Here is a 14936-nt window from a genome sequence, read left to right as displayed (position 1 = left end):
GTGAAAGAAACTTGAGGCCGTTTCCTCTCATCCTACTATCTGGTACTAGGGAGAAGAGACCTGCCCACACCTCCCTCCAGCCTGTTTTCAGGTAGCTGTAGAGAGCGAGCAGCCTCCTGCCCTCCAGCCCAAAGCCCAGCTCCTTCCGCCGCCCTTCGCCAGCCCTTTCTCTGCCCAGCCCCAGCCCGCCCCTAAGGGACCCGCCCTCGTGACGCCCGTGGACAGCGTCCCGAGCCGCACTGGCGCCCCCCTCTGGACCAGCAGGGAGCAGCCGCGCTCTTCGCCCGGCAAGGGAGGAAAGTGGGAAGTTTGGGAAGGTGGAGAGAGAGACTTTGCTGGAGATGGAGCGGACCGGAGCCTGGAGTAGGCAGCTGGTGGAGCTCATTTGCTGCATGGGTCAGTAGCGCAGCCCGGCACTGGGTTGGCAGGGCTGTCTCTGGGAGAGAGCGGAGCTCTCCCTGCAGCAGCTTCTCTCGAGACCTGTGCAGTGGGTTATTTCTCAGTTCGGGAGTTTCTTTCCTAGTCAGCTACCTGTCTTCTGGTTGCTTCATCTGGGGGGACTGTCTGGGTGCTCTGCTTTGAGCTCTAGGATGCTGAATACTGTTGCACTGTATTTTCTTCCTAGTGTGCATTTGCTTTTCTGGAGTAATTTTTTTTTTTTAATTAAAAATCACAGATGTGGTAGTTTTTGTTGTTTGGCTAGGATTTTTTTTTTTGGTAGGTTTTGTTGGGTTTTGTTCTCTTTAGTTCTGATGTTTTTGCTACATGACAGATGACAGCTTTTCCTCTTGTCTGACATTTGTGTACATCAGGTACAGAGTTTTCCTGCAGGTGTTGTATAATATTTACATAAATAACAGGAATAGTAAGTCTCTCTTCTTTTTATGTATTTTGGCATTTCAATTGAAAACAAATTTGAAAGTAGATTTGAAATTAGTAGTGATTGTATGTTCTAACAAGATGCAAGGAAATGGGGTTTAAAACTTTTTTTCCCCCCCCTTTTGTTTTACTGTGGTCAAAGTAGCATCTCCCAAAGTGTAAACTTCTGTGATAGACAAAACTAGCTGAGGTTGCCTCAGAGAAAAGACACATTGTACACTTGAGGGCAGGAATACTAAATTCTGCAGTTGGGAAAACTTGTGTTCCTTTTAAAACAACTACCCATAATGAAACAGTTACAAGTGGAAGTATTTCTTGATTTCTTTCTGAGAGTTTCTTGTTCTCTACTTGTATGAAACCAGTGCCTCTGTTATATTTGTCTGAAAAACTGATGTTGGAAATGCTGTCTGGCTTAGGTGAAGGTTATAGGGGAATGTATATCTAGCAAAAAGTTCTCTTCATCAGCCAGGTGTTTTTGAGTTGTGTGGTTTGTTTTTTGTTGTTTTGTTGGGTTTGTTATTTGTTATTTTTTCCCTTCAGTAGCACAGCCTTATTCTTTTGTTCATCTCTTCTCTTTTTGGGTCCTCAAATAGCATAAGAGGATGTAAAGTTGTGAAGCAGGGAAAAAAGTGTAAGCCAGAAACTTGGAAGAACATGAGCAGCATGGAAAAGGTGTTTAGGGAACAGCAGGTATTCTGTACAGAGCTGAGTGTACATGCCAAGGTGAACTGTGACTGCAGAAGTTGCAGGTGTGTTAGAAAAGGATTGAAAAAAATTAACAAGTAAAAAAAGCATCTATGACTCTCAAAGATGTGTATAAGCATGTAGGATGTCTGTGAGTCACATAAGGGAGGAGTACACATAGGCTTTGGTGGCTTTTCCTTGCCCTGTTTTTGCATTTGTTCCCGAATACTCATTTCTCACCGCTGTTGGGAGCAGCATAGGGTGCTCTGTTTGGCCTGGGATGGATATTTTTAGCATCTCATGCTATTTACACCAGAGGCTTTTGAAAGTCCATGAATATGGACCTTCTGTGAATCTTTTTTTGCAATTACTTTTGCTATTTTTGACCATTTTGAAAAGAGTATTTTTTTAATGTAAAATGCAGGATCTGTTTGAGTTGTCTGGTGGTGGCACTCGCTGTGGAAGGGGTATTGTTTTGTTATCTGAGCTCATTTCTCATTCTCAGCTGCAGTACAAATAGCCTAAGTCAATGAACCAGCTGCAATTTTGGTTGTACAGGGTCTTAAGGGATCTTGCTATCTTAGGCTTGTACAGATGGGCCTGGTCCTAATGCACTGCAGCTCCTTCTCTGGGGAACTCTAGGACTGTGGATGGGGTCTGCGGCAGTTGTACTGGCTAGTGACCATACATAGGTTTTGGGAGGTAAATTAATCCTGCTGGAGTGAATGTTAGTGTTTCTCTAATGTGGCTTAGTAGAATACAAGAAGGTACTTCCATCTGTAAGGGGAGTGCTTTTGTACCCCGAGTCTGTGGCTTATTGTTTCTTTGTAATATTTTGTGGGCAGTGCCACACTTAGGGAACAAACTGCTGGTAGTGGTTGGGTCTCCTGTCTGGGTTAATGGACATCCTTGTTTATTTTATAGAGGATTAAAGAAAAGAGAGCCCTTTTTCTGACTGAAGCTGTAGCTCATCCATGCATGTTGGAACAAGGGTGATACTCCAGTCAAAAAGCATTGTAGTTATAAAAAGTCAGCTTTCATATAGTAAGAGATTTTCTGTTGCTAAATACTTCCATAATTATTTGGATTTTAGACATGTTAAGTAGTATTTATAGCTCTTAAAAGTTTGCCTGGATCTTTTTAGTACATTTTTGGGAACAGTTGACTTTTCCTAGGAATCTACCTTTATGTTAGTAGTGCTGCTGTGGTACCAGTGCAGTTCTTGCCCTGCAGGAACTTGCCTGCAGCTTCTGCTCAAAACACTTTTTCATGACATACTGTGATGTGCTGTAAAAGCATTTGTATACTGTTGTTTTGATTAGATATTTCAGGGCTTTTGCAGACTGTTCTGTTTTTCAACTTTATTAGAATGCTAACTTTATAAAGCTCTCCATAAAAAAATCATAGTCTTCTGCATGATTTGTAGAGCCATTAATCCTTTTCTTTTTATTTGTTCCCTCCAGATGAGCGAGACAAAGTACAAAAGAAGACCTTCACAAAATGGATTAATCAGCATCTCATGAAGGTCAGTTGATATTTGTGATGTCTGGATGCCTGATTGCTACTGCAGTGATTGTGTCTCTTACTAAATGTTTGATTTCAGGATGCAGCTTTGTTGCATATAATGAGAAAGATCTTAAATGCTGAGACTTATGCATGTACTTTAAGGAGTCATAGGGGAGTTGAAATGCTGCCGTTGAATATCCCAAGGTGCTCTATTTCAATATTTGAGTTTGAAATTAAAATGAATCAAAGTTTAAGGGACATGATTTCTTTCTACAAAGCTGAACTCTCTGCGGACGTTAGAGTGGCATGGATGTAGTACCACAGATGAGGCAAATTTAAAAAAAAAAAAGGTTTTTTTTAAGTACCGTTTTGGGGAGAGAAAACTGACCTTGAGAAGGAAAGCTCTAGATCATTGTGTGGTATCAGTATGCTGCTCATGGGTTAGAAATAGAGGCTTTCTAGGGATGAAAGTATTTTTTCAAAATCTTTTTTTTGAATAGCAGTAAACATTGCCTCAGGAACAGAGCATGTAATTTTACCAATATGTGCAACTTTTAGTCAACAGACAACTAAAAGCTGTGGGTTCACCTTCACAGCGTGGCCCTTCACTTCTAAATTTAACCTGCTGCTTCAGTGTCAACTGTCTAGCCCAGACATTTCTCTGGAGAAACAGATTGTATAATTACTTAACACAACTTCCTTCTCCCCCCCACCCCCGCCGAGGTTGAATTTATATAAAAGTCACATTAAACAAAAATATATCTGCTAACTGTAAGAACTGAAATTCAACTAATAAGTATAATGTTCAGACATTGCTGGAAGGATCTGCTTGTGTTCATATGTAGAGAGAAGTACCTTTTTTTTTTTTTTTTTTGTCAGGGAGCAATCTAATTATCTCTGTGCCTCTTGTGGCTGCTTCTGTGGGGATTTGAAAAATACTGGACACAGAAGCAGAGCAGAATTTCTTCAGTGATGTTTAAAATCCACTGGGTTTTTTTTGCCTCACAAATCTTTAAAAGACGCAAAATTCTGATTTCACATTCATTTGAACCCTGTTTAGCTCTTGAAAATGTCATGATGCAGGGATCCAACAAGGCCTAGATGTGAAGTTGATACAAAGTCTGTCTTTAGCAAGACACATTTCTTCTAAAGCATTCTTTGGGTCTTTCCAACCATGAGTGAGCCATTAGGAATGGTCCTGACGTCAGCACCTGTGCAGCACACCACCTTTCTGTGGGCAGAGTGAGTCTGGAGTCAGAGTAGCTTTTGGTACTACTCATCCCAATAGCTTTTCCAATATGGATTTGCTAGATCCAAAGGAGTCATGCTGTGTAGAAACAGCTGCTCCAAGGACCCCTAATATCACTCACTGTAATCATGAAATACCTGAGTGATTCTTGCAGAAGTTTTTGTAATTGCTAATGAGAAAAGACAAGAGTCTGGAGACCTGCAGCCTTCCTTTTCTGGATTTTACCTCATATTTGTAACATAAGAAATGCATCAATTGTCCAGTGTGTTAGACAAACTAGATTTAGAGAAATAAACCATACAGGAAGATTGCCAGTACTCTTGTCAGCAAAATGCAGTCTGCAAATTAACCATCACATATTTCTTCTAATTGTGGGTGATTGTTGCCATGTTTGTAGAGACTACTAATTTTTTAACGTATTAAAGATACGTTTTAAAGACGCAGTTTTAATTTTTTGTGGGATGCAGAAAAGCTTATCTGAAGGTTTTTGGAAAGCAATCCTTTAACACGAGTTAAAAATGATGACTGTTTTTACTGAAGAGCAGTGTTTGAATATTTTATTACTGTACACCATTACTTTACTTATAAAACATGCATGGTCATTGTTACCATACTGTCAGCCTCTTTGGAGTACCTTACAAAAGATTTATGCTCTAAACCTATGAGGAAATTGGGGTAAGGAGTTCACACTAAATCCATTTGACTTTGTTGTCAAGGTCAGTGGTCTTAGGCCTTCATCTTCTAATAGTTCTCAGTGTGATTGGTGAGGTAGATATAGATTGATGGAGATGTATGCTTGTATGATGGAGATGTATGCTTGTATGCCTTGATTTTCATCTCAGATTGCTTAGTTTAGAATTGAAAGGTTGATAACTTACACAAGTATGGTTTGACTGTAGCTCTTCCGTTAACTTGGAGTTTATGTGGCAGCTTTTGGAGATGCTCAGTTTGAAAGCAGTTGGTGATAGAGTTATCAAATTCCTGTTCTTACAGCTTTGTTTCTGGAACAGTGACTTGCACAGAAATCAAAACCAGACCTTCAAATGCTCTCTGTTAAGACACAAGGGCATATTTAGAAAATACTGTGTAATGGAGGGAGTGTAGAAAAAGTAACACCATAAATGAGTGTATTTCTAGCTGAGTCACTAGATCTCGCCTGGTCTTTGCATTAAGTTGAATTTACATCCTAGTTTTCAGTTACCTTGGAATCAAACAAAATTGCATGTAACTTCCATTTGACCATTCACTGCCAATAGCTTGTTGCAGGAAAAAAAAAATTAAAAAACAAAAAAGGGGGCAGGAATCAGCTTATTTCAGGCATCTCAGTAGCTTTTTTTGAGCTGGTTATCCAGACTTCTCTGGTAGGTAGCAGCGAGAACAGGCTCTTCTAGATGTCTGTCCCTAAAGAATTCTACCTTAGTGGGAGAGATGGATCATGTCCTGGAAGTGGTTTTGCTCCACTGTCTGAAAAACGAGGTCGTTGTACTTTGGCTCTTACTGTGCAGGTTTCAACAAGAAGCAGACAAGATGAAGGTGATCATGGGTAATTGGAAGAGATCCTTAAAAATGCCAGACTGTGTGTGTGGACAGGACCTTGCTATGAGCATGGGGATGGATTGCATTTTTCTTTGATCTTTTTTCCACCTTATCTAGTTTCTTTACTCTCTCTTTCCCCCATTTCTTTTCACTGTCCTCTGTTTCTTCTTTTTTTTGTTTTGTTTTCTTTTATGTGTTTTTGTTTTGCTTTGTTTTGTTTTTCCTTTATGTCTCTTTTTTCTTTTTTTCTCTGCTGGTTTAGTTCTTTCCTTGCTTATTTTATTTAATCTTCTACAGTCTTTGGGAAAGCAACTAACTTTTATCTCTTTACAACTGATATTCAGAAGAGGTTTTTTTTCTATTCAGAAGAGGTTTTTTTTCTCAGTTGGTAGCATGATGCTTTTAAGGCTTACCGTAATTTGCTGGGGGTGGCATAGAGGCCTACTGTTACTCATCTAATTTAAATCCTGTATTAGTGGAATTTGCTGAGTAACCACAAAAGCCAAGATGCCTGAGAAGTATTTATCCTTCTGTTCTACATTGCCCATCTTTAGTTGCATTCGATTCAAAGCAGGTAGGTGTGTAGTATATCAAAAATGTAGCCTTGTCAGCTCTGTTGACTAGTTAAGCATGTACTTGTGTACTTTGTTAAAGTAGAAACATAGTCATTGCAGAAATATTTCCTGCAAATTATCTTGAGTTGCATACTTTTAGAGACAGGTACATAATGTGTTATTTGTAAGATTCAGCTAAGTTATCTTTGAATTCCACAGTTTAAGATCAAGTGGACTGTCACTACATTTTTTAAATGCTGAGTTTTACTTTTGAACTGATATTAGATTTTCCAAGGACTGATAAGAGCTTTGCACTTGCTAAGGCTGCTGTTTAATGTCTGATGGTGGGGCTCCAGTTTAAATGTTATCTTTTCTTTCTTGTTGACATATGGGCAGGAGAAGTAAGCTATTGGACTTTAGACTGGCCTGCTGTTATATGAGCTTCCAGGGAGAAACTTGGATGACAGCATATCATGTCAGTGGGTTAGAAGTCTCCTTTTTTAATTTCCCTAAACCTGTCTTTGAGGGTCCTTGATTCAGGCTGTTCAGATCCTGTCGTAGAGCCTTCCTGCCCTAAGGAGACGAACACTCCCACCCAGTTTGATGTTATCTGCACTAAAGGTCCTGTGAGCAAGAAGGTTTTTAGAAGTAGTTGAATAAAAAGCTTTTACAACAACTGTTTTTAGGTCTGTGTTCAAAATTCTGTACTGTGTTGCAGTGGTGGCACATAGAGAGCACATCTTTTTGTTGTGCAAGGACTGAATGAATAATTCAGAATAGAAATCTGAAGTAATCGATTCCTGTGCGTCCTTGAGGCAGCACATGGCTTGTAAATGGCCATGTAGGTTGATTGCTTTGTGAAACTTACAGGTATGCACTTAATGGCAGAGGAACCATTCCTCATATGGCACGTGAAAACTGAAAGCTGTCACTTCACTGACACTAGTTATCTTTTTTTAGATAGCAGTACTTGGCAGTATATGCTTTTTTGCCACGCAGTTCGTATGTTATTTAGAGTTCCCCACCTCATCTGCTTTTTAGCTCTACGGTTTTATTTATTTTCAGGAATGAGGCATCTGGTGTTAGGCTAAGGGTAGTGGCTTTTTAAAAAAAAATCTCAATTTAACACATTTCATTTTCGAAATGAACTTGGAAAAGCATGTTTTGGGTTTCTTTTCCTGAAAATGAGAAGAAGATTTCTGTCTGTACTAGTGCATCTAAATGACTCCTAGTTTATTCGAAACATATTCCTCCTAGTTAATGCTGATACATGCTGCAAACTTTGATGCTGGGAGCAAATTCTGTCCACTTGCACTTCCAACCCAGCATGGAGCTTGCTTTAGGCATTGTATGCAGCTGAAATACCAGTATTTCCTTCTCAATTTTGTTTTTCAGCTGTTCAACAAGACCTATTTTCTTTTTGTAGACAGGAGATCATTCTATTTTTTATCCTAAAAGATTTGCTGTTAAGGGTTCAGAACTATTCTAAAAGGTCTTGAAGTCGTTTTTCTCTTGAGACATGCTCAAAAATTTTTTTCTAAAAAATACAGAAAAGTAACTCTTGAAGAAGATCATCAGTTAATGGTGTAAAGAAGTGTTTGATTTTGTTATTATCCCTGGAAATATGTACAGTTATAATTTGTTCCTGCTATGTTGCATACAGATATGGTAAAAAATCTTCCACATGGAGGTAAACTGCACAACAACTTCCATCTGTTTGGTATTATCTATAGCTGTTTGCAAAGCAGATCAGCAAGTAAACTCACATTTTTATTGTTACATCAAAGTTCAGGTGAGGGAGAAAGGTAACCAGGAGATGGTGAAGAAAATTAAGTGACATAAGGCCAGAGGTTGAACCTGAAAAAGGAGGCAATTGTACGGTTTTATAGGCTGACAATAAGCACCATCACAAAATCTCTTTGCAATAAAATAAATAAATCCAAGTCAATAAAAACTGTCACAGAGTCACAGAGTTCAAGTTTATTTGATCCTATTAATGCATGCAGAGTTCATGACTAATTGGGAGCAGGAAAGAGAATAATTGAAACCAGCAAATTAATTATGCATGAAATACCTGATATTTTGAGTGCATCAATATTTTTATGGTGTGCAGTGCTACTGAAATGGTTGACTGTATGTTTTTGTGGTTCTTTTTATTTTGGTGTTTGAGTTTAATTTTTTTTTCATATAGGTGCTCATATGTGAAAGATCGAATATAAGGATAATTAAGTTTACCATGGTATTGGTGTATGATGAGATAGAAGCACTGTTAGACAACATACTAAAATATTATTCATTCTCATATTGCATTGTTTGCAATTAGCTTGCAACAGATTGTATTTAGTATTACTTAGAGATCAGAAGAAATTAAATTCTACCATTTGCTTTTAAGTGTTAGCATTTTAATTAATTGTTAAATTATGCGTGGAATTACATTTTTTTATCTATGCACTTTTGATGTATCCACATTTAATAATCATCTCTAAATCACTTTAGAAATACTGTGTCTTGATCTTCCTGTGGGGCCAGTGAAATTCTGCCAGTGACTCCTATGAGAGTAGTATTTGTCCCATTATGTGGACCTCAGACAGTAAGCAACTTCCAATGTTTAGTCATAAACATGCTATAGAGTCATAGAATTGTTCTGGGTTAGAAAAGACCTTTCAGATCATCAAGTCCAACTGTTAACATTGCCTACTCCAACACTAAACCATAATAGTTTGGTTTGGAAGAGACCTTTAAAGATTGTCTAGTCCAAGTGCCCTGCAGTAAGCAGGGTCATGTTTCACTATACTGGGTTTCTCAGAGCGTTATCCAACCTGACCTGGAACGTGTCCAGGGATGAGGCATCTACCATCTCTCTGGGCAACCTGTTTCAGTGTTTCACCACCCTCACTGTCAAAAATGTCCTCCTCCTATCTGAATGGACCTTCTTTTAGTTTTAAAAGTGCCACCCCATGTCCTGTTGCAACAGGCCCTGCTAAAAAAAGATCATCCTCGTTTATTGTATAGACCCCCTTTAAGTATATAAAGGTGACAATAAGGTATACCTAGAGCCTTCTCTTCTTTGAGCTTAAGAACCCTGACTCTCTCAGACTTTCTTCATAGAAGAGGTGTTCATCTGTCTGACCATTTTTATGGCCTTCCTCTGGACCCACTTCAGCAGGTCCAAGTCTTTCCTGGACACAGCTCTGGAGGAATTTCATCAGAGCAGTGCAAGTGTGTACTTGCTTTAGTCTGAGTTAGTCTACCCCTGTTGTTTGAAACAATGAAAGCCAGATTTATTGACTGAGTTTGATGTTATTAGCATTACATTTTCATACTTTAAACAATTCATCTGTGATAAGTTACTTCTGCTGACATGTAACACAAGGGCTTAAAAGGAGAAGGCAAATTGGGAGCATAAAGAGTGACACTGTGTAACTGTAACACCAGTGTTTCTTTGACCACAGTAAGATCAGACAGAAGGTTACTGTCCATCTGCGGCATTGAACTGGAACAAGGAAGTTGACAGTAGATTTGTGGTCAGTTGCTAACATTGCAGACACAAGACTGCAGCAACAGAGAAAATCAGTCATCCTTGTAACTGACAGAAAGAGCAGATGTGGACGTCCGCATTTGAAGAGCTACAAAGGTGTCGTCAATAGCCTGTGAAAGCCTGAAAGAGACATAGCTCAGCTCATCCCCAGGCTGGTGTGAAAACCAGGTCAGGGCACACCTGCTGTTTTCCTGCCTGCTCAGGAGTTGGGGTGGCTGCCTCTGATGTGGGCAAGTTTTGTGAAAAAAGTGCCAGCCAGGACAACCTTCAGCCTGACACGTTCAGAGCTGCTAGTAAAACTGCTACTTTGGTTTAGATTGATTGGGAGGGATTGCTTCCAGTTTTAAAAAGGGAAAGTAACATAACAGCAAAGTGATTACAAAATCTCAAGCTCACCTTTCAAATGAAAGACAGAAATGAGAAGTAAAAAAATGAACAATGAACTTCTAAGCAACAGAACTGGGGAAAGCAATAGACAGTCTCCTGGGGAAGTAATCTAGGAGAGGGAGGAATACAGGAGATCTGGCAGTCATTGAAGGTGCTTGTGTTGGAGGCACAAAGGCAGGCTGCAGAGAGGTATGAAAGAGACAAGGCATCATATAGATCATACTGGTGCTTTTAGGATATGTGTGAAATACAAAGGAGCCATGCAAGAAGTGGAAATAAGGGCAGCAGGACTAAAGATTTGTATAAAGTTAGTACAGTGTAGTTCTGTAATAATGTCAGCGTATGAAGAAGAAAGGGGAAGTATGGATGCATTACTAGGGAAAGGTGAGAAATAGTATTGAATGGGTAGAAAAGTCTGAATTCCTGCTGTCTACAAAATACTAACTTGACAAAACATGTTTTAATAAAAGGAGAGTGAAATTCAGGTAAGGAAAGAGCAGATCGAAGAATACTGAGGTGTGTGTTAGGGTTGCACAATTCAATAGTTAGGAACTAATTGAAGTGATTTAGATTTTATCATTCTACTGAACAGTTCAGAGAGGACAGGGAACTCCTAGGAGTCTGCAGTTACAGTAAGCATAATGCCTCTCTCCCAAGCAGAAGAAAAGAATCCTCACAGGGATATTTTCTTTCCCTGAGAAGACCGTATAACAACTGGTCTTTGAAAGCAGATGGACAAAGGGGCAGCAGATATCTGTATTTTTTTGACATGCTACCACATGTAGGCTCATTAGCAGATTACTGTCACAAAACTTGAATGAAAGGATCCCAAGTATAGTTTGCTTGGATATTGCCTGCAACTGCAGCTGTTAATTCCACCTGGCTCTGGGAGGCCACATGCATGAGCAGGGATCCATCTCATTTTCACCTAGAGATGGCATCCAAGCACCTGCTGACTTTGCTGTATCACATCCTCAAGTGAGGATTTGAGTTCTGTCACTTCATCCTTGTGGTTGGTTTTCTAATGCTGAAGCTGTACCCTTCTAAGATTTGGGCCTCTTGTTAAGTTGTTTGCAAAAAATATGGCCCTCACCCTGCCAGGGTCTGTCACGTGCCCTGGAGTGTGTGGACTTGTGCACAGAGAGCTCCAGGTACTATAGATGAGCTCCACACTCTGACTGTGGGCCAGTATGGTGCTTAGGAGACAGCTCATAATTCTGTATTTTTGTAGACACATGAATGTGCTTGTGGGAATGTGAACATGACACTGTACTTGGCTGCACAGTTCCTGGTCTTTGCTGCAGCTAGAGGTTTGCAGCCATCTGTAATAAAGCTGCAGAAGATAAGAAGTTTTCGTGGAAAATCAAGGACAGATTGTGGTAATTGAGTTTGTTTAGTCTGCAACAGAAGACTGATGTGATAACGTGTCCTCAGCACGTAAAAAGTGGTTACACAGAGGCTGGTGAAGAAGTGTTTTGTGAGGTCAGGCTCCAAGTGTGTGCGTGGGGAAATGCAGGTTAGTTTACAAAAGATTCAATTAGCAGATTAGTAAGGAAAAATCACCCTCTTTGAAAAGCAAGTAAGCATAATAAACTACTGAGTCATATGCAATCCACTGTAGAATTTCCTTTGTGTGAAGTTTCAAGAATAAATTTAGAGAAGTACCTCTGGCAGGTTTTAGCCAAACTCAGTCTGCAGTGGGTCAGGTGAGGTGATCTTTTCAGTCCTTTTTAGCCTTTCAGGTCTGTTATTCTGGGATAGCCTTCTAAGGCCCAGCCCTTCTGTGGCAAAATAACATTCAGATTTGAGTCTTACAGCTGATCATTGGCCAGTTATTTACTGAAGTTTCTTCTTTCCTTTAAATCCATGATTTCAGCCTACAGCAATCCTACAGTTACAGTGAGAATGCCCTCATTCAGTGGGCTACACTGTAAAGTGAAACTTAGTAAGGTTTGTATTTCATTCATTATTAATCTGTTTTTATGCTTTTATAGGTAAGATATTTTAGAAGAGGGACAGGGTAAGTGTCACAAGTCAAGCTTTAAATGGGTTGTAAGCAACACCTGAGTTACTAGTTATGTGCCGAGACACTATCTCCTAACCAGAATACATAATAGAAGTATAGATAGGCTTTTAAAATGTGGGTTGCCTTTCCCCCCCCCCTTTTTTTTTTAATTGATGGTGGGGTTTTTTTGTTTTTTATGGTTTTGTGGTCTTTTTAAGATTTATAGGCATTTTTATATAGTCTTGTACACAGAAGCAGTTGAAAAAAGAGTACTATATGGAAGAAAAATCATAAAAGTTTACTGGGGTGCAAAGCATGGAGGGAGATGGATATCCTGCTGTGCATTAAAGTCACAACTGATGCAAGAACTGTTACTGGGCTGGGAATATGCTTGGAGCTGCATGGGACCTTGCATGATGTACCACATGTCATCTGTCCCTCATGCACCCTGAGGACTGTCTGCAGAATGAAGATTGCTTTGTTGAAATAAATACTAAAGCTGGCTGGATAAATTAATACTCTCAGACTTTAAAATTGTACCAATAAAGGAGTAGGCTTATTTTATGTTAGCAGGTGCCTATTACTACTGATGTTGTGCATCAGCGTAGTATGGGCTCCACTCAGATGGATTAACCGAGCCTATGATAGGTAAAGTTACAAGCAGCCTACCAAGGCTGTACAAGAGTTTAAAAACAGTAAGGGTAGAGTAGCTGTGATAATGAATAAGCAGAACAGGACATGTAGATATTCCGAGTGACTGGACCAGTGCTGGCTGGCTAAAGAGAACCTTTCAGAAAGCCCATTAGTTCTAAAAGATTTGAGATAAGTGAGCTGGAATAGAGAGAAGATTTTTTTTTTTTTTAATTTTCTATAGGAGGCAGAAAATAAAGGGGTTTGTATTTAAGACATTTGATTAAACTTGTACAGTAATGATGTTTCAGATGTCAGACAACTATTGAAATCCAGGAAAGGAGTCATGGATGTTTTTCACCTACTTATGCTTATAAGCTTATGCACCTGCTTACATACTTGCTGATCGGGGATTAGGAGAATTTTGGAATGCATTTCATGAAATTCAGCATAGGAATATAAAACGAGTAATGTAAAGACAAGGTTTATTACTGGCCTGATTTTTACTTTTTAAATTGAGCAACAGTGTATTTATCTTAAAGCCATTCAAAAGACTTTTTAGATGAAGTTAGTTTATTAAGAGACATACAGAGACATCTGAAACAATTGAACACTGGTGACAGACTGCAGAACAGAGTCTGCAAAGGCAATGGGTTAATTGGACAACTGAGTTGTCTGGAAGAGATGCAAAGGTTAATTAAAAAAATGGTTGTAACTGATCCAAGCTTAGACAGAAGGACAGGGCCTTAGAGGGGTGGAACACAGGAAGTGTGTTCAAATCACAAAGTTATTGCACTAATAGAATCTAGAGCATTGGCCAGATGAGAAAGTGCAGAATGAACCCAAAGGTGCAGCCAAAGATGAATCTTCATTTAGCAAATACCCATTACAAAGAAAGATCATGTGTGTTGAACTCACTTTGTGTGGGAGACTTGTTGAAAGGTGACTTAGTAAAAGTGTTTGAAATGGTAAAGGGACTTTAGGAAATGGAGTGGCATTAGCAATGTCTGCTGTTTGGAGAAATTAATATCCAAAGTCAAACAGCTAGAAAACTACCCCTGAGTATGAAACAAAGGACAATTTATTTCAATGAAGTGCAAGAAAGGTTTCCTGCAGAGTGAAAATGAGTTTCAGACCACTGGACTTAAAACTGGACCAGGCACAGGTTTTCCTCATGTGCTATCTTGCTTCTGGCCATGGCTGTGAACTCTGTACTGTTTGGCCAGAGTGAGCAAACTGGGGTGTCAGTGGTAGTGGGTGTCCAGCGCTGGAGTGTATTTGCGTGTGCAGAGGTGAGGGAACAGCACCATCTGCAGCCCGACACTCAGGCTGTCTCTGCTCTGCCCAAGTCGGGGTTTAGCCAGTAATTAAGTTCTGCCAGAACTTGTGTGCTTGCTTATTTTGAAGAGAGTGGGTGGAGTTTATTGTAGGATTCACTACAAAACAACAATTATGACCAGGGTGTGTATTTGCAGTTGGGAATTTTTTTGCCCTAGAAATATATCCTTACTTCAAAATGCAGAATTTTAAAGCACATGAGAGATTCAGGGGGTGGATGTCAATGTGCACATAACTGCTTCGGCTCCCTGATCTCTTGGCGTGACATCAGGTTGGCTATGGACCACAGCTCAGTGCCTTGCTGTGCTGATCAGCCTGTTGGGGTGGAAATTCCCCAAGGGAATGGCCCTATGGTGCATCAAGCAGCACTCATGTGCTTTTTACAAGCAGCTTTGCTTGGCAGATCAATTGTGGGAATATTTTGACAAATGTAGTATTTTGGCAGTTGTGTGCTGCATGGTTGTTCCTACAACCTGGTCAGAATTTTAGCGTTTCTCATAAATCATGCTGCATGTGTTTGCAGAGAAAACCTTTATTTTTGTACATAAATTAAAATAAAAATCTCATAAAATCTGTGTTCTTTACTCATGGTGTAGGCTTATTTTTTATCATGCAGTTAGAACTGCCACT

The 14936-nt window shown here is 39.6% G+C and overlaps 1 protein-coding gene across 5 annotated transcripts in view; it reads left to right on the top strand.

Moving 5' to 3' along the window:
* DST (dystonin) overlaps positions 1–14936 on the top strand; it is a 292306-nt gene that overhangs the window by 84083 nt on the left and 193287 nt on the right. For all 5 annotated transcript variants that reach the window (XM_054383861.1, XM_054383860.1, XM_054383865.1 and 2 more), the window contains one exon: positions 3027–3088. In XM_054383861.1, the coding sequence (XP_054239836.1) occupies positions 3027–3088 (62 nt within the window). The remainder of the gene's footprint in view (positions 1–3026; positions 3089–14936) is intronic.

This window comes from Indicator indicator, chromosome 9 (assembly GCF_027791375.1).
Source record: "Indicator indicator isolate 239-I01 chromosome 9, UM_Iind_1.1, whole genome shotgun sequence".
In the NCBI taxonomy this organism is placed as follows: Eukaryota; Metazoa; Chordata; class Aves; order Piciformes; family Indicatoridae; genus Indicator; species Indicator indicator.
The sequence above is the reverse complement of the archived record's forward strand: the minus strand, read 5'-3'. Positions and strand labels throughout refer to the sequence as shown.